The sequence below is a fragment of the Acomys minous genome (assembly GCF_964271855.1).
Source record: "Acomys minous genome assembly, chromosome: 4".
Classification (NCBI taxonomy): domain Eukaryota; kingdom Metazoa; phylum Chordata; class Mammalia; order Rodentia; family Muridae; genus Acomys; species Acomys minous.
This window is the reverse complement of record NC_140486.1, coordinates 104,216,126-104,241,982: the sequence shown is the minus strand read 5'-3', so window position 1 is coordinate 104,241,982 and position 25,857 is coordinate 104,216,126. Positions and strand designations below refer to the sequence as shown.

The 25,857-nt window shown below is 37.4% G+C and overlaps 1 protein-coding gene across 3 annotated transcripts in view; it reads left to right on the top strand.

Moving 5' to 3' along the window:
- The window catches only part of SPAG16 (sperm associated antigen 16), an 819,872-nt gene that overhangs the window by 479,774 nt on the left and 314,241 nt on the right, over positions 1 to 25,857 (top strand). For all 3 annotated transcript variants that reach the window (XM_084779848.1, XM_084779847.1, XM_084779850.1), the window contains one exon: positions 8,416 to 8,542. In XM_084779848.1, the coding sequence (XP_084635974.1) occupies positions 8,416 to 8,542 (127 nt within the window). The remainder of the gene's footprint in view (positions 1 to 8,415; positions 8,543 to 25,857) is intronic.

Below are 25,857 nucleotides of genomic sequence, written 5' to 3'. Positions count from 1 at the left end.
ATTTCACAGGTTGACCTTGTGCAGATCTTATGCAGGCAACCACAGTGGCTGTGAGCTTATGAGTATAGTGCTTCTGTCGCAGTCAGAAGACACTATTTGGCCCAGTGTTCAGCAACTTCTGATGCTTGTAATTGTTCCTACCCTTTTCTACATTGCTATCTTATATTTGGAAGAGGATGTGTGTGGCGGGGGGTGAGAGAGAGAGAGGGAGAGAGAGAGAGAGAGAGAGAGAGAGAGAGAGAGAGAGAGAGAGAGAGAGAGACAGACAGACAGACAGACAGACAGACAGACAGACAGACAGAGACAGAGAGACAGTAAATGTATAAATTCTGCTCCCCAATTGTCCCCCTGATATGTCATTAAAGCACCTTACAGCCACTTGATAAGCAGGGAAGAAAAAAGGGATGGAGTTCCTTCCAGCCAGAGGAGAAGTTAGGAGATGAAGTAGCAGATTCCAGGAGGATTGATTCAGCCATGAGTAGAGGTCTAAGGAAGTAGCTGGAGACAAGGAAAGCTACAAAGTACGGATGTTTGCTGAGAGTACACCAAAATAGCAGCATAGAGGGTTGAGAACAGACTTAAACTGCTCAGGTTGTGTTGGGAAGCCTTTTAAAATAAGAGTCTCACTTATTTGTGTGATAGATGGGTTAAGAAGCTAAAAGAAGAAACAAACAGAGTTTTATAAAAATAATTGTAACATACCATAGATTTCAGCATATAAGGAGACATTTAAACCATGAAAAATACGTGCCAAAGTCAGGGGTCATCTTATATGCCTGGTACTTACCTGCACCTCATGTCCCTTTGCTTCATTCGTCCAACAAATATAGTGAGGAGTGCTGTGGCTGATTCCCAGCTCTGTGCAGGGAGTGTGAAACAGGGAGGAGCTAGCTGCACATCTTCCTGTACCTTGAGGAGGAGAACATGAGTGTGGATTGGCTCTCCATCAGAACCTGCCATTTCTACTCTGAGGGCTGCATGTCTTCTGGTTGAGCATGCCTTATAAAGGAGCAGTGTAGGCTGGCACTGGCTGGCTGTGCCCTGCCTGCAAATGGACACATGCCCAAGTCAGCTGCACAGAGTGTGCATTGGAAAGGGATAGTCTTATATGGCAAGTATATTCCAAACCGTATTTTAACTGGAAACAAATACATACACACATACACACTGTATTTTAACTGGAAAACATACACACACATGTATGCACGCACACACACACACACACACACACACACACACACACACACACACGCCATTAATAGACTCAGATGTAAACCTACTATTATTTTGCTAAGTGACCACAATACTAAGCAGCACTCTAATTCATATCTTATATTCATACATTAATGCCCCTTGAGCACTCATCAGAACCTCCCATCAGGTAAAAGTGAAAAGCATAGGGGTCTGTGTTCTGCTCAGTCATAAGGAGGGGAAATCTTACTTTAAGTTAAGACAACTTTTCTATATACAAAGTATTTTGATGTTAGAGTGTAATTCTTACAGTTTGAATTGCTTCTGTTATGAAAAACCCTATGTTTTTATTTCTGTATATTTTTGTTATATTTCCAGCAGTCTGTTATCAAAATTAGGAAATGGCATTTTTGTTTGCTCAGGCATTGATCATCTCAGATGCTTTTGTTCTTGTTATAAACTAAAGTTTCTGCCTGGTACCATTTTCATTCAGTGAGAATAACTTCAATTCAGTATGTCTTGCAGAAACGATTTCCAAGCGATCAATTCTTTTTTTCAGTTTTCATTGATCTGAAATTTTGTTTCATCCTCATAAATAATGGTATTTTTAGCTGCATCTCTAAATCCAGCACTTTTGAAAATATAATTCTTCCTGGCTTATTTCCAGTGAGAAGTCAGCTGCCATATGGAGCCATGTTCTCTTGCATGCTCTTTATTTATTTTAAATCTGTGACAACTTTTAGAGTTGTTGTTATTGTTTATTTGTTTAGGTCTTACTTTGACATTTTGACTATGATATGCTTTGTGCATTTTGTCTGTTACTGGATTTTTAAATTTTTGTTGAATCAGAACTATGATATTTCTCTTTAAATTGGAAGCAATTTGAGCAATTTTGGAAATGTTTTTTATCACTCTACCCTTCTCTGGAAATTCAAGTACATATATGTTATACCTTCTGATATTTTTCTACTGATAACTAAAACTACATTTTTAATTTTTTTCTCAATATCTAAATAGATATTTTATTCATGTGATCATTTTTCCATTTTACAAACTTATCTCACGACACATGAGCCCTTGTCTTATCATTTTCATTTATCTTAGGAGATATATTTCTGCATATACTATAACTACATACGCTTTTACATACAGGGACATTCTTGTAATATTTTTTCATAGTTGTTAATTTTCAACAGTTAATTTAGAGTCTATTTAGTTCACCACTTAAATTTTGTTTTCTTGATTATGGTTCATATTTTTCTATATCTTCATATACATAGAAAAATTTACATACACTGGATACTCCTCATGAATATGAATCAGATATATATGTAGTTTTCATATGTAAGGCAGCGTTCTGTTCTTGTTAGTTCCCTTTCATGTTTGGTTTTATTTTTGGCAATACAAGTTATATCTGTAGTATTGAGCTTGATTCATGAATACAGTATCTACTCCTATGGCAGAGCCTCTCTGGAGTTCCAAGTGAACGGCTTCAGTATTCAGTTAGGTAATTTCACTCTGGATAAAATTAGACTCTATACCCTCCTGGTGGTCTCCCATTCATGGTGTCATTGTGTTGCTTCTGAGGGAAGAGCAGACATGCCCTCCAGACCTTACCATATCAGAGTCTAAGGAAATTCCATCTAGACCCTTATGAACAACTCACAGTGGAGCCTTGGCTCCTTTTTCATAGAATTCTACAAGTTCCAGGGAACTCATACTAGGAAGTAATCTCACTACACACACTCTTGGGGTACTTTACTTCTAAGTGTAAAGTCACGGTCATCAAATAGTGGATAACTGAGATTTCCCCTTTTCTCTCAAGAGTACAACCATGGTGTACTGTGTTTAATTTGTAGAAAAAGAGATTTTTCTTAAATATTAAATATATGTTGTATTATACCTTTATTTTGTTGCAAGAGAATTGCTGTTTTTCCTCTCTGTCATGGTTGGAAGTCTGAATCTTAGGAAATCATTTTTATTGTTCCATAAAAGACGTAAAGGAGACTGACATAGACAGATTGATGGCGCTCAGGGTCAGGAGCATTCACAGTTACTGTAGAGCCCACGACCTGAGAAGTTTTGCAACAAGACCCATATACTATATTTTAAAGGACAAAAATAGAAAGAACGTCAGTGATCAACTCAGTAATAAACTTGGAGAGAAGCTTAGGGAACACAGTAATTCTGAGTAGACTTCGGAGATTGTCCTTCCTGCAGCCAAGAAATCTGAATGTCTTTCATGTGTCAATAATATTTAGCATGTAGGTACCCCCATATGAAAACAAATAAAAACATACAGAACTAAATCCAGTGCCAATGAACTACAAAAATTGAAAAATAAATTACATGCCAATTCCAGTGGAGAACATAGTACATAAAAATTCCTAGCTGTGCATGGTGGCTCACACCTTTAATCCCAGCACCCAGGGAGCCCAAGCAGGTGGATCACTGTGGACTTGAGGCCAACTTGGTCTACAAAGTGAGTCCAGGACAGTAAAGGCTACAGAGAGAAACCCTGCCTTAGAAACAAAGCAAAACAAAAAACAAAAGAAATTCCTGAGATAACAAAACAAGAACTCAGACAAATGAAGAATATTGAGAAATGACTGAAATGAAAAATGAAGCTCTTGATTGATTCCTTACCCTGAACAAAGCACACATATGGAATAATTGAGTTATAGAATAAAATAAATACTGACCAACAAAATGAAAGTAGGACAAATTAAACAAAGTGGAACAAAAATGGTATTTCCAAAAATATAAAATGAAGAAAAAATAAATATGGAAGGATACCTTTCCTTGAACTAAGAAAGGGAATATTAGCTGACCTGTCTTATGACATAATGCACATTAATCTTTGAGTCTCTTATGCTTGTTGAGTGCTGTTGTGCACTCAAGAACATCTTTATTGCTGTTGGCTGTGGGGGAGGGAGTTGTGATGACTTTGCCTCAGACCTTACCAATGGAATGAGAGTATATAAAGCAGATGGGAGGAAATAAGAATATCTTTTGTTTATGTTCATTCTCCTTACAGAAATGAAAATGATTCTAAAATGAGTTAATTAATTTTTAATTTTTGGATGTATTTTTAAAGATAATTATTACTGTAATTTTATTTTTGATATTATAATATAATATTTTATATAAATTATAATATAATTGCCTCTCTACTCTCCCTCTAATCTCCATAAACCCTCCCACATATTCTGTCCCACCTATTTTCAAAATCATGGCCTCTTTTTTTCTCTAATTGTTGTTAATGCATATATATGTGTATATATATTATTTTATATACATATATGTTTTTCCTAATAGATAAAAATACCCTGTTTACTTGTATGTATGTTTTCAGGATGGCCATTTGCTATTGGCTAACCCAGGTGTGCTTCTCCTGATGAAGACTATTTCTCAAACTTGCCGCATTCCTAAGTTGACTCTAGTTGTGTGTGTAGGTTTGCGTCTTCCTGGGCTGTTCCCTGTCCACTCAGGCACTCCTGTCACTGTCTTCCTTGTCCAGCTTATGTGTTATTCCTAAAAGTGATATCTGGGTCTGACAAGATGGCCCAATGGGTAGAGATACTTACACACTCACTGGCCTGAGATCCACCTTCAGAACACATGTGAGATAGAAAGTACTGAATGCACAGGGATGACCTCTGTCACTGGATATGGATCGTGGTGCAAACACACACACACACACACACACACACACACACACACACACACACACACACTCAAGTTAGTAAAACTTTTAATACTGAAAGTAAATAAAAATAGTAATGGCTTATATTGAAAAGATATTTATTTGACTTTAATCCATTCTTTTAATTATATCTGTTTTATGATTAAACTGCAATTTAAATTGTATATTTGCTCTTTTCTATCTTTTATAGTCAACCTTTGTGTTTCACTTTCTCATCCTGTACCTGTCTCACTATCCTATCTCTCCCTAGAGCTGAAGGTAGAACAAAGTTGGATACTTCAGGAAATGGAATTATACTGTGAAATTTCAAAGAAAAAAGTTGTACTCATGCATTTCACATCATTAGAAAACAGCAGTTAGGTTTTTGTAAAAATAATTCATTTAAGAAAGAAAATATGCTATGAATTTTAAAAATGAAAGAAGTCCAGTACTGTAAGACTGAAGCATAAGTATAAATATCCAAATACACTGGTACATCTCACAGGCGATACAATACATGTTTCTTTTTTTGTTTTGTTTTATTTTGTTTTGTCTATTGTTTGTTTGTTTGTTTTTTATAGTTTTTTGAGACAGGGTTTCTCTGTGTATCCTTGGCTGTCCTGGACTAACTTTGTGGACCAGGCTGGCCTCAAATTCAGAGCGATCCGCCTGCCTCTGCTCCCAAGTGCTGGGATTAAAGGTGTGTGCCACTACCGCCCAGCTGCAGTACATGTTTCCTATAGAACAATATTTAGTAGTAAGTGTTTTAGGCTCATGAATCATGTAATCTTTGCTGTAACTACTAAAACCTGTTACTGCAGCTGAAAGTGTTACAATGTCCAAGCAAGTTAACCCATTTATAAAATGTTATTTATAAAAGTAAGAAATTAATTCACAGGCTGTGGCATAGACACCAGTACATATTGACTAGATCTGGGTAGGGGTTTGAGGTTTACGGCATGTATTATCCATGGCTGGAGCCATAGTTTGAGCGGGACCCCTAATGGATTAGGAAAGAAGTTTACTTCAAGTTTCCCAAATACAAATAGCCAAATCACTATGAATGTAACATTTATATAATTCCTGATTGTCTCATGATTTTTCCTGCTGTATGTGGTTTGCTTTACCCATGTGTAATAATATAAATGTATATGTTAAAAAGAAACATAATAAAATATTATTAGCCAATCTTCTAAATTTTAAGATAAATTAACCCTGAATAACTTTAATTTGTTTAATAATTTTATTACATTTTACTGATATGCTACTAAAATACTTCTCTTTATGTAAATGGAGAGTAGTGTGAATCTATATTCAAATTCAAATAAACCTTAATATTTTTGGTATCTTAAAAAATTTGCTGGTGCCTTAGTTTGAGCGGAACCCCTGGGCCCAAATCTGCCTATCATAATGTTCTACTTGTAGGCTTCTAGGACCCTCTGGATCCTTCTACTTTGCCATTCTCCCATGCTTCTCTCATCTAGAGTCCCACTAGAATGTCCTCCCCTCTGTCTCGGTTTCCTAGTAAGTGAAGGCTTTCGTGGGACATGCCCCTTGGGCTAATATGCAGATATAAGTGAGTATATACCAGGGGTCCCGCTCAAACTAAGGCACCAGCCAAGGACAATACAGGCGGTAAACCTTAAACCCCTACCCAGATCTAGACAATGGACAGAACACTCTCCACAGTAGAGTGGAGAGTGGGATATTACTTTCTCACATACTTTGGTGCCTCACCTTTGACCATGTCCCCTGGAGGGGGAGACCTGGTGGCACTCAGAGGAAGGACAGCAGGTTACCAAGAAGAGACTTGATACCCTATGAACATATACAGGGGGAGGTAATCCCCCTCAGTCACAGTCATAGGGGAGGGGAATAAGGGGAAGATGCGAGGGAGGGAAGAATGGGAGGATACAAGGGATGGGATAACCATTGAGATGTAACAAGAATAAATTAATAAAGGAGAAAAAATTTGCAAGTGAGGAAAAAAGCAATCCTAACATCTCCAAGACACTGGGTTTCATGAGCTCTCTCCTTCTATTTCATATTTGCCCACTTGATCAAAGACTCTCATGGTGGAAATGTGTTGAACATGAGTACATGGTGTTAAGTCATTTCCTTTGTCCGAATAGTACATCTGCCACACAGAGGAGAACCCCTTATCCTGATGGTTCTGGTCTAGGCCAGGATGGCATCCAGCCTTCTGCATCTGGTGTAGTGTTGCTCACCACACCATATGATCACACGAGGCACAGCAAAGCCAGAGAGGAAATGCACAGAGATCAACTGATTGATGCTCCTGTTAGTGATGCATTTGTGCTGACCCCTCTATTCTGAGCATTTTTATTTACTGATTCTACTCTCTCTATTTTTAAAATGGGTTTATAAGTAGCATTACTTTTAAATGATCTGCCACTACAGATGAAGGTGCTTCTACCCAGTATGTACCCTGTTTTAAGGGACAGTCCATCCATAAAATGGCCAAGGCTGAAGATACCATGGCCTCTACTCCTCGCCCATTTCCTGTGGTTTAGATCAATGGCCCTCAAACTTCAGCATGCATCTGAATTCCCTGGAGTGTTTGCTAAAACAGATTGTTGGGCCTCACTCCAGAGTTTCTGATTCAATAGGTTTGAGATGAGGCTGAGAATTTGCATTTTGGATACAGTCCCAAGTGATGCTGATACTGCTGGTCTGAATGAAACACTTTGAAAAACACTTGTTTAGATTCTCATCCCCAAAGGCAAATTACAATTACCAGAGGAGGCATTAACACGCCGATGCCTGGATCCATCATGGATCAATTGAAAGGGCTTGAAACTGGAGATGATGACGTTCCAAAAGTGTGGCCAGTCATTGTAATGTACAAGCAAGGCTGAGACAACACACAGAAAAATGGAGACCTAAGAAAGTTTACTTGATCTTAGGGATTGGTGGGAGGTTTTCTCTTCTTAATTCATTCTTTAATTCTATAAATTGAAGCCAATTTTTATGTACTTACTTCATGACATAAATAAGTAGTATAGGAGCAATAAGAATTTTCCAGTAGGTAAAAGTGCTTGTGATCAAGCTGGTGAGGGAGGAGCCCCCCCTCCCAGGCAGAGGTCTAGGGGAGGGAGGTAAGGTGGGAGAGGGAAGGAGAGTGGGAACAGGAAAATAAGAGCAAGGGGATAACAAGCAGGATGTAGTGTGGATAAATTATAATAAAAATTTAACTTAAACAAACATACAAACAAAAACCTTTCCTTTGATGATTTGTAATGGTCTCACTCTATAATCCATGCCATTCTGGAATGCATTACTAGCCTCCTCCAGAGTCTCAGATTGTAGGTATGGCCCACTATGCCTAAGATACTGTTTTTAGCATATATTATATAATGTATTAAATATGTTATACATAATATATACTGTGTGTGTTTACTATTTTTCATTACTTTGCTTTTCTGTCCTTGGGGTTGATTTTTTCTTAGCACTGCAGAGGAAGCAAAAGCATCTAGGCACTCAGTCCTGAACCTTTTGTCCTTGCTCCCTCTCCACAGCGAACGGTGCAGATACACTCTATATGGCCACACGGACTCTGTGAACAGCATCGAGTTTTTTCCTTTCTCGAACACTCTTCTCACCGCTTCTGCAGACAAGACCTTGTCTGTGTGGGATGCACGAACAGTAAGCAAATCACTTGTCCTCTCCCCAAGTTAATTAGTGTAAGCATCGGTAGGCACTCTTTAGGTAATGGGTACAACTTTAAAAGTACTTAAAGGAATGCAGGGTTGAAGTAAGTTGTTATAGTGTGTGAGTCTGTATGTCTGTGTGTAAGTCTCTGTATGTGTCAGTCTCTGTGTGTGTGTGTCTGTGTGTGTGTGTGTGTGTTTGTCTGTGTGTCTGTGTGTGAGAGAATCTCTGTGTGTGAGTCTGTGTGTGAGAGAGAGAGAGAATCTGTGTGTGTGTGTGTGTGTGCATGTATGTGTGTGTGTGTGTGTGTGTGTGTGTGTGTGTGTGCGTGTACGTGAGTATGTCTGTGGGACTGTGGCATTATGCTATTGCTTGTACATGGAGATCAGACTGAAACACAGGTCATCACGCTTGACCCACCCACTGACCATCTCACTGCTCCCCAAGAGAGAGAAAAAACAGCAATAAAGAAAAAAGGAGGTAAAACATAATTTTTTAAAACACAGATTTACAAAATTTGAAGAATGCTTTCACATTTGTTTTAGCAATGTCTGATGAGAACTATGAAGAAATCCAATTGATTGCAAGATAAAATGTTCCTAGTTTCCGGTTCCTCAGTAAATAAGAAAAAAAATTTATTACTAAAATTAGATAATTCAAATTGTGAAATAAAATGAAAACATTAAGAAAAGAAATGAAGTCAAATTCTGCATATAAAAATGACAGTTCTAATCAAACAGTAGTTTCACCAAGGCCACACTAGTTCTGGGGACTTTGTTTCCAATTTTTGAAATTACTTAAGAAATAAAGCATGACAACTCTCTCCTACATATCACTCATATTTAAAGCTCAAATTACATGTGTTATTTTATAATTATGTGTCACGTTTTGTGTGTACAATATGAATTATTACTAGTTTTGATTCAGATGATCTATGAAATACTTAACGTAAATGAATTTATAGTTGGACAGTATGAAGTATTGAAAGGGTTAACAGAATTGTCAATTCCTTTCTCCCTGTGATAGTAAGAACTCAGTGATAAACTGACAAAGGTCAGAATGCTTGATTTGTAACATCAGCTTCACTCCTGGTATTATTTGTCTTTATAATACTTAAAATATGTAAAGCAAGATGAATGACTTCCTTCTCTTATTAGGAAAGTAGTAACAGTCCACTTTTGTCACCTCAGTATGATCAATTATGCTTGTGGCACCTCTAAAATATTTTTGATGAAATAAGAAAATTCCCAGTGGATTATAGTCCCATAAATTAGTTTTAAACTTCCTTTCCCAGAGTCAAACATATACTAGCCTTAAATCATTAACTTACCATAGCATCTTATTATTACAGATAATGAATGTGCAGACTTCCAAGTCAGTCTCCCAGTCCACTAGGCGGATCTGTACTAAGTTCTGTGGGGGATGAGGCGTGATATAAATCTTTATAATTACCAGATAGAGACCGTAAACGAGCAAAGAGTTTGGAAACTCACAAAGTGCTGTTTTACAGGCCTGCATGACTTTTTTTTTCCTCAAAGTTATAAAACAGTAAAGTTGTTTTATTAAAATTGAGAGCTAAGTTTGGTTTCCCTGTCAGAAAATGATATATTATATAGTAAATTTAATGAAACATTGTGATGCCTTCCTTAAAAATCAGCGTGAAAAACTCCCCATCCATGAGCAGGTTAAAGGATTGTTTAAAACAGATGAGTGAGGTTGTTTGGTTGTCCCTAACTCAATGGCAATATTAAGGCTAGTGGTACATGTAAGGGCAAGGAATGTGTCTCACTGACACAATATGAACAACCAAAGCCCAGATGTAGTCTGGCCTGCGTCAAAGCAGGGCTGGCAATGGTCAATGTGCCTGACAGTTCCTCATTGGGTGAGTACATACAACCTGGATGACACCTGGTGGCCTTCATTGTGGCACTTTCCAGAGCCATCCTGGTCTTGACTTAGCTTTATCCAGAAATGAAGAAATCGATTACTCTTAAGTGCCTATGAAACAGAGAAACCAAGACGTCACAAAGGAGCTAACCTAGTGCGTCCCATTTGTGTGTGACCCTCTGATTCTCCTACTTGAGCCTCAGTTTCCCCGGAGTGCTGGATCCCACAGTAAAGAGCTGTGTACTCTTAGAGGATGTCACGCGACTCAGAGCTCAGGATGCAGAGGTTTGGGGACACATAGCTGTCACCTCTTCTTGCGTTGTATTTATCATCCCTTTTCTTTTTTCTTTTTTTTTTCCCTTTTCTTTTTTCTTTCTTTCTTTCTTTCTTTTTTTTTTTGAAAATGTATTATTCTACTTAATATATCTTAATTACATGTCCCCTCCCTCTACTTGTCCCAGTTTCTCCCCACCTCCCTAACCATATCTGGATCCACCCCCTTTATGTCTCTCATTAGGAAACACAAGACTCCTAAGAGATAATAATAAAATAAAATATAATATAATAATACAATACAAACAAACTCATTGGTCTTAGACAAAACAAACAGAAGAAAATGAACTCAAGAGAGGGCACAAGAAACAGGAATCCACTGGTTCACATAGTCAAGAATCCCATAAAAACCCTAAACTAGAAGCTATAGTATGGAACTATAAGGTACAAAAAGAGAAGAAACATATATTAATAAAATAAATAAAAATAAATAAAAAAGGAAGCACTCTGACTGACTATTATCAGACAAGGAATCTTCAAGGATGCCACTGAGTTGTTTGCGGTCTGCCATCTACTGCTGGACATGCAGCCAGCCCTTAAGAGTAGCTTTGCCCACCCCCAACCCCCAGTGAGACTAAATTTTCCTTTGCAAATAGTTATCAGCTGAGATTGCTTCTGGATTAGGGAGGCCGCATGTGTGTATTCTCCTTACACGTCTACAGCATCATCTGGTGCAACCCCATGCATGCCCTGCGCATGCGGCCTCAGTCTCTGAGTTCATATAGCTGGCAATCTTGTTGATTTAAAGGGCCTTATTTTTTGTGTGTCCTCATTCCTTCCAGCTCTTGCCGACTTTCTGCCTCCTCTTTCCTAGTATTCCTGAGCCCTGCGTGGAGGAACTTGGTGAAGAAATCCCATTTAGAGCTGCGTGCCCTGAGGCCTCTCACTCTCTGCATATTGGTTGCTTGGCCATGGACCTTTACATTTGTTCTCATCTGTTGCTAAAGGAAACATCTCTGATGAAGGCCTAGCAAGGCACTAATGTATGAGTATAGCAGAATGTCATTAGCAGTCATTTTATTGTGACTTTTTTTTCTAGGAACAATGGCATTTGGTTTTACTCTAGGTCACTAGACTATCTAGTCTGAGGTTCTTGATCACCCAAGCAGTTTTAGTATGGGTTATGTCTTATGGGTTGGGCTGTCTTCCACAAGCTTTGTGCCATCATTGCACTAGCATACTTGCAAGCAGGGTACCATTGTTGATACAAGGGTTTGTGGCTGAGTTGGCATCTAAATTTCTCCTTTGTTATTATGAAGAGTACGTTCTTGTACCAGAGAGGCTAGCACACAGGGGTGAAGGCTTTATGTAGGCACCAGATCAACTTCTCCATGTTCAATGAATTGTGTAGGTGTTGCCTTCAGCTTTAGAGCTTTGCCATCTTTTTGTGGGGAGTAATCTATAGTCCTGGCAACAGCCTGGTTGCTTTGGGGTTCCCATGAGATCCTTTTGGCTGTTACCCCATTAGACTTATCCCACTCTTGATACTAGAAGCTTCATTTGGTGACAACAAATGGCTCTGTAACCTCTATTATTTGGCAATTTCATCCATGTCACATATATATTTAACAATTCTATAATATTAGGTTTCCATTCTGCTCCTCAAGTGCTACTTCTCCCTGTATTCTTTCCATTTTCCTCCTCTTCACCCACCCTCCCAGCTGATCCTCCTTTTCCAGTGCCCTGCCCAATGCACCCATTAACTATCTTCTCTACTTCCCTTTCTCGGGGAGATACATGTCCCTGCACTTCCCATAAAACCCCTTACCTCATACCTAAGCTCCGAGGTTCTACGTATTCTAACTTAGTTATCATTGGATTAACAGCTAATATCCACATATAAGGGAGCACATGCCATATTTATCCTTCTGGGTCTAGGTTACCTCACTCAGGATGATTTTTTTTCTAGTTCCATCCATTTACCTGTGAATTTCGAGATTTCATTTCTTTTTAATGTCTGAGAAGTACTCCATTATGTAAATTTCTGTATTTTCTTTATTCAGTCTTCTGTCGAGTGGCATCTAGGTTGTTTCTGATTTCTGGCTATTATTAATAGACCAGCAGTGCACATGGCTAAGGAAGTGTCCTTGTGACAGGATGGAGCGTACCTTGGGTATATGCTCCAGAGAGGTATACCTAGGTTTGAGGTAGATCAATTCCCATTTCCTCAGGAACTGCTTTTCTGTTTTTCACAGTGGCTGTACAGGGTTGCACTCCCACCAGCCACTGAGTAGTGTCCCTGTATTCCAGCATGAGCTGGCGTGTGCTTTGTTGAAGTTAAGCCATTCTTACAGGTGAAAGATGGAATCTCAAAGTAGGTTTGATTTGCATTTCTGAACTGACTAAGGACGATGAACATTTCTTTACATGCTTCTCAGCCTTTTGACTTTCCTTTATTGAGAATTCTGTTTAGATCTGTACCTCATTTTTTAAATTATTTTTCTTCTTAATATCTAGATTTTGTTTCTAACTCTATATATATTATAGATATTGGCCCTCTGCTGGATGTGAAACTGGTAAAAATCTTTTCCCATTCTGTTGGCTGCCACTTTGTCCAAATACAGTGTCTGTAGCCCTACAGAAGCTTTTCAGTTTCATGAGGTCCCATTTATTAATGTTGATATTAGTAACTGTATTAAAAGGCTCTTTTTGGAAAGTCTTTTCCTTTGCCAATGTATTCAATATTATTTCCTACTTTCCTTTCTATTCCTTTCAGTGTATTTGCTTTATGCTTTATGCTGAAGTCTTTGATCCACATGGAGTTGTTTTGTGTTGTACAGTACAATATGTATAAATCTATTTGGATTCTTCTACTTGTAGCCATCCAGTTTGACCAGCACTATTTTTTGAAGATGCTGTCCTCTTTTCCACTGTGTATTTCTGGCTTCTTTATAAAAAACCATGTGTCCATAGGTCTGTGGATTTATGTCCTGGGAACTTCAGTTCAATTCTTTTGATCAACGTGTCAGCTTTTGTGCCCAAACCATTCAATATTTATTACTAAAGCTTTGTAGTATATCTTGAGATCAGGAATGGTGACACCTACTGCAGAGCTTCTATTGTTCAGTTTTATTTTAGCAATTCTGGTGTGTTTGTGTGTGTGTGTGTGTGTGTGTGTGTGTGTGTGTGTGTGTGTATGTGTGTGTGTGTGTGTGTGTGTGTGTGTGTGTTTTCAAATGAAGCTGATAACTTTCCTTTCAAGATCTGTGAGGAATTAATTGTTCATTGTATCTGTAGATTGCTTTTGGTAGAATGATCATTTTTACTGTTAATCCTACCAATCCACGAGCATGGAGATAGTGCCATTTCTGATATCTTCTTCAATTTGTTTTCTTCATTGTCTAAAAGTTTTTACCATAGAAGTCTTTCATTTGCTTGGCTAGATTACCTCAAGGTAATTTATATTATTGTGGCTATATTTGTTTTTTAATTGATTACTCAGATTACATCTCAATTGTTATCCCATCACATGTATCCTCCCATTCCTCCCTCCCTTCTGTTTTCATCCTATTCCACTCCCCTAGGTCTATGACCAAGGGGGACCTCCTCCGCCGCTATATGGTCATAGTCTATCAAGTCTCATCTTGGTAGCCTACTTATTCTTTCTTTGAGTGCCATCAGCCCTCCCCACCAAGGGGAGGGGGTCAAATATGGGGCATCAGAGTTCATGTCAGAGCCAGTGGCCGCTCTCCACATAACTGTGGAGAGTGTCCTGTCCATTGGCTAGATCAGAGTAGGGGTTTGATGTTTACTACTTGTATTGTCCTTGTTTAGTGCAATAGTTTGAGCTGCCCCCCCCCCCGGGTCCTGATCCACCTGTCATGATGTTCTTCTTGTAGGTTTCTAGGACCCTCTGGATACTTCTACTTCCCTACCTCCTAAATTTCTCTTACCTAGAGTCCCAATAGGATGTCCTTACATCTATCCAATCACTTGGTAAGTGAAGACTTTGCTGGGACATGCCTTTTGGGCTAGTGCCCAATTATAAGTGAGTGTATACCATGTGATTCTTTCTGCTTCTGGGTTAACTCACTCAGTATGATTATTTCTAGTTCCTTCCATTTGTCCAAAAATTTCAGGACTTGCTTGTTTTTAATAGCTGAGTAGTATTCCATAGTGTAAATGTACCACAGTTTCTTTATCCATTCTTCAACTGAGGGACATTTAGGCTGTTTCCAGGTTCTGGCTATTATGAATATGGTAGCTATGAACATGGTTGAGCATATGTACTTGTTGTGGAGTGGAACATTTTCTGGGTATTTTGAAAGGTGTTTTACCTGAGTTTAAATAGGAAAGGGCTATTGAGTTTTGTGAGATAATTTTGTGCCCAGGTACTTTGGGTGAAAGAGTTTATCAATGGTAAGAATTTCTTATTGGAATTCTTAGCATCACTTATTTTATATATGTATATGCATATATATATACATGTATATATATATTATATCCATATCACCTACAAATAAATATACTTTGACCTCTTCCTTTCCAATTTGTATTTTGTTGATTTTCATTTATCTTATTGCTGCAGCTGAGACTTATAATAGGTAGGGAGAGACTGTTCAACCTTGCCTCATCCCTTATTTAGTGGAAACATGTTTGCATTTGTCCTCATTTTAAGTTGATGTTGACTGTGGGCTTGATTTAAATTACTTTTATTATGTTGATTTATGCCCCTTTTATTCTAGTCTTTTTGGGGCTTTTATCATACAGTGGTTTTGGATTTTGTCAAAGGCTTTTTCTGCATCTAATAAAACAATTATGTGGTTTCTGACTTTTGGTTTGTTTAGGTGGATTAGGTTTATTGATTTACATATATTGAACCATGCCTGAATCTCTGGGATGAAGCCTACTTGTTCATGGTGGATGAATTTTTGATATGTTCTTGGATTTGGTTTGCAAGTATTTATTGAGATTTTTTGCATCTATATTGATATGGGAAATTGGCATGCAATTCTCTTTCTTTGTTGAGTCTTATGTGGTTTTGGTATTAGGATAACTGTGACCTCATAAATCAAATTAGACAACGGTCCATCTGTTTTTATTTTGTGAGGTAATCTGAGGAGAATTGACATTAACTCTTCTTTGAACATGGGCTGGAATCCTGTGCTAAAACCATCTGGCCCCTGGCTGGTTTTTTTGGTTGGGAGACTTAATTATTGCTTCTATATCACTAGGGATTATATAGGTCTGTTCAAATTGCTATCTGGTCTTCATTTAACTTGTTAAGTTGTACCTATCTAGAAAATTATCCATTTCTTTTAGACTTTCTACATTGGTGAGTACAGGGGTATTTTGTTGTTGTTGTTTGTTTGTTTGTTTTAAAGATTTATTTATTTCATATACAATGTTCTGCCTGCACGCACGTGTTTCTTCCCACTAGAAGAGGGCACCAGATCTCATTATAGATGGTTATGAGCTACCATGTGGTTGCTGAGAATTGAACTAAGGCCCCTTGGAAGAGCAGATGGTGCTCTTAACCTCTCAGCCACCTCTCCAGTCTCTGAGTACAAGTTTTTAAAATATATCCTCATGTTTCTCTAGATTACCTTGGTATCTATTGTTGTGTCCCCCTTCATTTCATTTCTAATTTTTAAAATGTGGGTGTTCTCTGTGCACTGTTTAGTTAATGTTGATAAGGCGGTGTCAATATTATTGATTTTCTCCAAGAACCAATTCTTTGTTTCATTGATTCTTTGTATTGCATTGCTTGTTTGTATTTCCTTGATTTCAGTCCAGAAGTTGATTATTTCTTGTCATCTACACATTTTGGGGTGATTTCTTTGTTTAGAGTGTTCTACGGTGGTTTGTTGTTGTTGTTGTTGTTGTTGTTGTTGTTGTTGTTCTAGAGTTTCCAGGTGTGCTGTTAGGTTACTAGTATGAGATCTCTGCAATTTGTTAATGCCATCACCTAGTGCTACAAACTTGGCTCTCAGACCTGCCCTCAATGAGTCTCATAAGTTTGAGTGGCTACATAGTCATTTTTACTCAATTCAATAGCAGGCTACCAGAACAGACTTGATACCCTATGAGCATATACAGGGGGAGGAAATCCCCCTCAGGAACAGTCATAGGGGAGGGGAATAAGGGGAAAATGGGAGGGAGGGAGGAATGGGAGGATATAAGGGATGGGATAACCATTGAAATATAACAAGAATAAATTAATTTTTAAAAAGTTTAAAAAAAAAGAAAGTTTTTAACTTCCTTGGTTTCTGTCTTGACCTGTTTTTTACTCAGTAGAGAGCTTTCCAGTTTCCATGATTTTAAAAAAGCTTTTGTTGTTAATGTTGTTGTTGATATCTGGCCTTAATCCATCCATAGTGGTCTGATACGATGCAAGATGTTATTTCAATTTTCTCGTATCTGTTGAGACTTCCCTCGTGTCTGAGTATATGATCAATTTTGGAGAAAGTTCCATGAAAAGAAGGTAAATTCTTTTGTGTGAAATGTTTGGGTGAAATGTTCTGCAAATATGTAAGATTTGTTTGCTTTATAAAGTTAGTTAGCTTCAGCATTTATCTGTATAGTTTTTGTCGGAATAGCCTGTGTATTGGTGAAAGAATCACCCATTCTCAGTGTGTGAAGGTCAATATGTGATTTCAGCTGTCGTAATGTTTCTTTTATGAACTTGGGTGGCCTTGTGCTTGGTGCACAGATGCCAAGAATTGACGTGTTCTAGGTGGAGTTTTCCTTTGATGAGTGTGTAGTGTCTTTCCCCATCTCTGATTAGTTTTGATTTGAAGTCCATGTTGTCAGATGGTAAAATGAATAGCTATGCCAGCTTGCTTCTTAGGTCCATTTGCTCAGAAGATCTTTATCCATCCTTTTTCCCTGAGGAGATATCTATTCTTAATGTTGAGGTGTGTTTCTTGGTTGCAGCAGAAGGATGGATCCTGTTTTTACATCCATTCTGTATGTTTATATATATTTTATTAGGAAATTGAGATCATTAATGTTGAGAGATATCAATAAACAGTGTTTGTTGTTTCCTATTGTTTTGTTGTTGTAGTGTTTGTGTGTGTATATGTATGTGTATATGTGTGTGTGTGTGTGTGTGTGTGTGTAACCTCTTTAGGTTGGAGTTTTACTTCTAATGTCTCATTTAAGGGCTGGATTTGTGCACAGGAATTGCTTAAATTTTATATCATGGAATGTCTTATCTTCTCCATTCATTGTGACAGAAAGTAGTATAGTCTGCTACAGAGATGAGAGTGAGATTGGGGCACTAGATTTGGAGGAAAGAAGGTATCAGTGAAGTTCAGCTACCTGCTTCCCTGGCTGGAGGGGTGTGTGAGCTCCCAGGGGATGTGTGCTGGCACTGGAGACTGCTGCAGAGCAGTAAGTGTAGCAAGTGCAGTGGACTGTTTCGTCCACTGAAGATGAGGCAGGAAGGAGGGCCACAGAAATAAGTTTTCTACAGAACTGGACATGAGAACTGGAGATTGGATTTTGCTGATAGGAAGGAGCCGTGTTGATCTGCACTTAGCCCACATGTTGCCCTGTCCTGAGCAGCTGGCATGTTCCTATGGAATGCCTGCTGGTGCTGGTGGTTAGAACAATGGGAAGATTGTAAGTAAGGAAGTTTGGAAATGAGAAGATCTAAGTAATCTGCTGAAGATGGGGGTCAGTAGAGGAAATGGAGGCTTCAACAGTGGTTCTGCTTCACAATTGGCATGAGATTGGAGGGTTGGATTTGGAGGAGAGAAAGGATGGGCGAAGATCTAAAGTTAGCCTTCCTGCTGTTCTGCCCTGCGTGGCCTGTGGGTTTCCAGGAATGCCTGTAGGAATTGGAGACTTGCTTCACTGGTTGTACTGGCCTACACATTCTCAGAGAATTCTTCATTCATTTTAGTTATTTTTATTTGAGATCTTTGTGCCAAGCAACATCATAGGTCCTCAGAAGGTCACAGACACAATCTTGTCCTCCACAGATATGCTAACTTTTAGGAAGCAGGTATAGCAATTATTATATAGTCTATAATTGTTGATTTGGCCTTTTTGTACAGTATTTACTAGCTATTTCCTATCTACAATCCCTATACTGATAACATCTACATAGTCCTTAGTAGAATCTGACTAAGTGGGTACCATTTATTGCTTTACTCTGTGACTGAGGATGCAGGCTTACCAAGATACTTTACCCAAGATCAGCCAATAGAGCAAACACAGCCTGCTTCCTGCCTCTGCAACTACTGGCTGATGTCTTCATGTTGTTGGCCATTCCTATGCCTCCAATGATGATCCAACCCTTCAGCATGCTACCACAGAAGTTCTCATAACTTTTTTCATAAGACAATTAGGCATTTACTAATGCACTTATCTTTTGTATATGTAAACACTCACATACACACATATACGCACTCACACACATATGTGCTTGCACATACCAGAAGGGGGAGAGAGAGAAAGAGAGAGAGAGAGAAAGAGAGACAGAGACAGAGACACAGAAAGAGGAGAGAAAAAACCCCTAAAATAAAAAAGTAAAACCACAAGGTGATAAAAATGGCATATTAATATTGTTTTATAGCCTCTTATCTTGGTTGGTTTTAACAGAAAAATACTTATAACTCTAAAATGACACTTATTTTTAAAGTATGGTTAAGAATGTTTATATTTTCAAAAAATCGTGATTTAATGATTAAGATGAATTAATACAATCAATAAATCACAACTTAGATTTGTGATTAGATTTATCAATTCCATGAATGGCAAATAATACTTCACAAAGATGAGAAGGCCAAATAATGCTTCACAAAGATGGAAAACCCTGAAAAGAAGAAATGAGGGCTGGTGAAATGGCTCAAAAGTGCTGATGATCCTGAAGATCCAATTTCAGTACCCAGGATCCATGTGGTGGAAGGAGAGAGCTGACTGTGCAAGTGCAAGTTGTTCTCTGACTTCTACCACATTGTATGGTACACACACACACACACACACACACACACACACACACACACACACACACACAAAGAGAGAGAGAGAGAGAGACAGAGAGAGAGAGAGACAGAGAGACAGAGAGACAGACAGAGAGAGAGAGAGAGAGAGAGAGAGAGAGAGAGAGATTGGTTAGTCTCATAAAATACTTAATGTTTTTAAGCATTTTAAAACAGGCTAGAGAATTCTGTGCCTGCAGAATAAAAGAATTTGGTACACAAACTTGGAAAAGTTACAGCCCTTACATAGATTTGGCAAAAGAAACTCTGACGAACATTTTCTGATGCTCTGTAGCAGTTTCCTTTGATAGTGGTACCTTTTTTGTTCCCTATAATGCCACCTTTCCTTTGAAGGGATGATTAGATGTATAATTATTTTTAAAAATTATTTTCTGATTGCATACTGTTAGCACATGCTTGCCATCACACAAAAGGTCAACAATTAGCAATGTATGCATTTGGGAGCTGCAGTGGGGTTTGTGCGGATAAAGGTACTAGTCATCAGTACAACTTTTTGAGAAAGTGTTTTGTTAAAAACTAAGTGTGGAGTTCTGTGGGAGCAGAAAACATCTTCTTGGCAGTATCTGACTCACTCGAGAGACTGTGAAGGGTCTAGTCATCAAAGGACAAGTTAGCATAAAATTAGCCAAATTAAAAATACTCCTATTTCCTTTAACCACTATGATCATTTTAGGATGTTAAAGTCACCACTGTAGTTTTTCTCATAGACTGTTGTACACCCAACTTTTGGAGAGCTTCATATTTTTCACAGGTACTCCGCCAAAACTCACTACCCTGTCTCTTAATCCCTGCCAGATACCTTAATTCCTAAACTTGCCAAGTCTTTACTCCATAGAATTAGACACAGTATATACGAAAGTTCATCTTTTCAAAGCCCTCACCCTCTCGTTTCATCCACCTAACTTATCTCCCTCTTAATTTTGGTGAATTTGTTTCTGTCCCTAAAGGCATACTTCGTACTCCCACAAAATTTTCTCGTGCCTCAAAGTTTGGGTATTAGAAGAGGCAACCAAGAAAACCTCGTAAGCCTTACAACTTTGCTAATTATTTCTTTGTAAAGTATTTAACGTTGAATTTGATAAATGAACCATTATTTTCTCCGCCAAATGGCAGATCTCACCAATGTGTTAACATATTAGACAGTGACTAATGGCTCTTATAATGTGGTAGAAGCAGATATATTTAAAAAGTCAGAAGTGTTTATTGTTTAGTTATATATCCCTGACTACATCAGCTTGTATGTACTTAGCATGTACTTTCCATGTACCTGTATGTACCACAGCACAATAATAGGACATAGTCTTTAAGTCTAGATCCAGGCCAACGATTTCTTGCTTATTAGTAGGGAAGCCTTGAACAAAATGCATGAATGTATTAACCTTAGTTTCTTCATTTATAAAATATGTATAGTAGTGGTACATGCATTTAGCAATACAGTAGATGTCAAATAATAAACCACACAAATGATTTACAGAAATAACTGATAAAAATGCAGGGTTTTTTGGAACTATACTTTTTTCTCTATCGTGAAACTCTGAGATTTTTTTCCCTCTACTTTAAAAATAGTTGTCACTGTATGTGTCCAGTGGTGGAGAAGGAGAGATGAAGGTGTGAGGAAAAGAGATAGGATGGTGAGGAGGGAAATCGTGGTTACTATGGTGGCGAATTCTAACTTGGGACTTTATGTCATACTCTCCGTGTGCAGTCTGCTCCTCTTGATTGACTCTGTATCCTCATCGATGCCGAGACGTAACACCATTGCACCGTGCTACAGTGAGCTAAATGCTGGAAGAGTGAATGAGTCCTCACACTCACAGATAACATGTACCCATGTGTAGGCTATAACAAGATTACACTCTTAGTAATGAAAATAATATTTTCCAAAAGCTGACACCTAGACACAAAATAGCATTTTGCCACCGCTAGCCACTAAAATGTTGTATGTATTTATTATAAATTTAAAGACAGAATGATGTTATTTGTGATATATATATATATATATGTAATTTTGGAGTGGAGAATTCATATATACAAACAAATATAATAATTTAGCAGAATTAAATAAGTTACAAACCTCATGGCCAGTAAATTAGTTTAGTTTATATACAGTGATTTACTGTGATAAAATACTTATTTATAATTTTTAATTTACAGTGGATTTTTAAAAAAATAATGCTTTTCTATCACAAGAGCAAATAATATCCAGGTGTTTTCAATAGAGATATTTCAAGATAAGATAAAGCAAATCATATAAACATGCCAAGTTCCCAGACTTATGGACAGTATTTGCTTAATGATATAACCTTCTTAATTTGATATAAATCTCTCAGTAATATTGTCCTATTTCTATGATAAAGACCAAATTGTCAAGTGTTTATACTACAACAAAACTATTGTTTAGAAATATGTGAACTTTGCACAGACTGCTCACTCCATGTTAAGTTTGTATATTTAAAAGATAAGTTTCTGGTAATTTTTCAATTGTTCCTTTTAACTTAGAATTAAATGCAGTTCATACAACCTAGCTATTTGTTCTGTTAGACACTTTAGAAATTTGAATTCTTACAAGGAACATTAAAAGTTACAGAATAATTTAACCACATTACTGGAGAAAGTGAAAACCATGAACAGTTTTCAAAAGGCTTTCTACTATTAATGGCCCTTTTATAATTACAACCTTGTCCCTTGAGCATCAAAGTCCATTTCTTTTCTTTTTTTTTTTTTCTGCATCGTAACATTTTCATTTCAAAGCCACACAAAGTAAACAAAACTTGGCCATCAAGGCCTCTGCAAGCAAGAACTTGTTCCACTGGCATGATGTGCATGTGAAGACCTGAGAGCCCTGCCCTCAACTTCACCACCTTGACCACTTTGATATCCTTTTTCTCAGACTCAGTGAAATTATGAGGATGAGTTATTGATCGAGTCAAAGGAAATCAGAGACACAGTTTTACTTTCTTTCTTTCTTTCTTTCTTCCTTTCTTTCTTTCCTTCCTTCCTTTTTTCTTTCTTTGTTAGAATGAGAAACTTTATTGTTTACCCTAAGGCAATTCCATGTACCACCTATGAGAAATGGAGCCCCTTTCTAGCAGGGCTACAGAGACAAGTTTTAAGAAAAGCAAAGGGAATCTGGGGATGCAGTGCAGTTCTTGTGTGCTTGTTGAACACACACAAAACTCAATTCAAGTACACACAAGTATTAGTTTTATATAGGATGCCTTCACAGATTCAGACATATAGAGATAGTAACCCTGATGCCTGATATAGAAACCTATTACCTTTCTTTTTCTACCTATTAGGACACTGTGACATAAGAGTCACAAAGCTAGAATGAGACCCTGAACTCCATCACAGGAAGGCTCATCCCCACTGCTCTGGGACTATCAGCTCATGTGGCTGAAGGTCAAAGTTCCTCAGAGCACAGTGGGAGATGTTAAAAAAGCATGTTTGGGATAAAATGAAAATGGATTTGATATCAGTTTGTGGCTACTTCTCCACAAAAGTGTTAGCTAATAGGAAAGTCTGAAACAGTTTTTCATGTGGGAGAAGTTTTAACCAATCTGATTGAATGACTAGTGAGACTAACATGGTATTGTCTTAATCATAAAATGTGTTGCACCGTTCAAAGGTAACCTTCTATTACCCTCCAGCCTTTTTGCCTGTGTGTAGAAAGGTGTAGATTTGAAAGTCAGGTTGAAAAAAAATTGAATGTACTTTCTATAACTTCTTGGTTGTTTTTGGTACTCAGTGACATTTAACATCTCTAAACTTCAAGATTCCCTTTTTAAATGAGAATAAAAGTTACATAATTCTTAGCCCTGGATATATACAAATAGCCAAAATGTCATTTATTTGTCTCTCTATAGGCATCTGAGAATTGCAGATGGTCTTCTGGTTTGTAGTTCTGCCTCCTTGGAGGACAGGATGAATGGTGCTTATGAAATTGAATGATTCCACAAAAGATTATTTAGCTCAGTGTTTGGTCTGTTGCTGTCACTTTGAGGTTCTCACTGACTGTGACTCATTACACAACCTGTAATTCCACAGCTGTAGAGTGTTGATGTTACCTGCCCTGCTGCCTGTAGTTTCTTAACTTCAGTTCAACATGTAGAAATGACTTAGGAAATATCTTGTCACCTTTATTTATTCTTTTGCACATTTGATCTCATAAAACTTCAGGGATTACAACTTCACTCTACCTTCTATAGACTTAACTCAGAATTCATTAAAGCACCACGTGCTAATTGTACTTTCTATGTATCATTGATGATACTGGAAATCAAATATAGTAATTTTGATGCCATACTGTGATTGTGCTCAGTTTAAAACAAAACTCCATCTCCTATTATATAAATCTATAGCGCTAGAAAACTACTAGCAGTGAATTAAAGTTCATTTTTGATAATGATGCTCTATCTGATTATGTTTTCCTCCACCATTCTTCGTACTCAGACTTTTCATTCACTATAGGAAGTGCTGTAAGATGGTGAGTAACCTACTGGCTGAGGTAATTGAACATCTCAGATGTACAAGTAAAATCTCCTAAAGTTACTGAAACAACAATAGTAAATTATATGCTTTTCTAAAAAATAAATACCACATTGATCATTTGGTGGTGTTCCTACTGTACAGATTGAGTAGTTCCCATTTGTGTAGAAATCTGTAACATATAAAAGTTGGGGAGAAGCAGGCCAAATATTATTGGAAAATATAAACTAATGGTGAAAAAAGAATAATCTGATTGGATGGGGGAAAGCAGAGGTTGTTTTCTATGAACTGTTTCTTTGGAAAATCCAATATCAATCTGTAGCTAGTGCTACAATGGCTTGCGTTAAATTTATCACCTGACAAATTATATATACACACACATAGTTTAAATCTGATAAATCTGAAAATATTTAAACAGAAAAATCAAGAGTTTTCCTCTCAGCTAACAAAATGCTTTAAATTAACATGTAAATTAATAACATCAGATAAAGATATAAAACATTATGTTGTTAAGGAATACTTCTTAATAACAGTGATGATATGCAAATAAAGAGTGACATACACAGCAATGATATTCCAGATTCATTATCTGAGAGGGGCAAGCCACCCATGAAGCTTCACTTAAAATGTACATAGATTAAATGAAATCCAAAGGAAGAAATTGATATTATTTTTGATTTTAGTGATTTTTGAAACAGTAGCTATTCAGATGTTTCTATACAGTTAGACAGAAGCAGTTGATAAATAAATTTTTGAAAGAAGATTGATAAAGAAGACAACTTAGTAGGTATTTAGTATAATATTACCTTAAAACAGAATTTTGAAGACTATGACACATTGACAACCCTACCAAGGAAACGCAATGCAGAGACATGAGATAGATCCAGATATGCGTGCTGCAATAAATCCCTTTATTTTAGCAGGTAAACTGCCTTTGTTTTTATTATTTTGTTATTCTTCATTTAACTTAGCCTTCTCCATGTTTTTTTCTCCATCCATGGCACTGCAATCCAGTCCAGTCGTGGTGGCAGAGTGTGCAATCAGGGCTTAGTGTGCTAAAGCACACTAGTGACTGAGCTCTGCTCCCAGCCCCACCTCTGGACCTTTACAGAGAATCACCATTGCCACTGTTTTCTCTCAGTTTCTCTGGTTTGGCTGTTTGCTGCTTATTCTTAAATACTTTTGTGTCTATTTCTCACACATTTTCAAGCCTTGGGTATCTGGTTATGTGAATATCTCTCCTCTAATTTAAAGAGTCTTTGGGCCAATTTGTCAATGTATTCTTGCTTCAATTTTTAAAAGTTTCTTTATTACACAAGGAAAGTAGTATTCAACACATAATAAGTAGACTTTTCAAAGATACAAACAAAACACAGTACCCTTAAATAAATGCAATGCTTTTCAGTATTATAAACTTTTCAGATTTTAATATATCTCCATTATGCTTGGTCTATTCAAAATAATATGTCTTGTACTATATAAACTAATATCCTTAATTTATCTTAAGTACTTTATATGCTAGTATATGTACTGTCTCATTTTTAATTTTAATGCAGTCATTGATGTGTTATAATAACTTTTGTAGAGATACCAGTGTTTGGTATTGACACTGTGCCTATCTGACCTTGTAAAGTAAGACCGTGAGCGTAA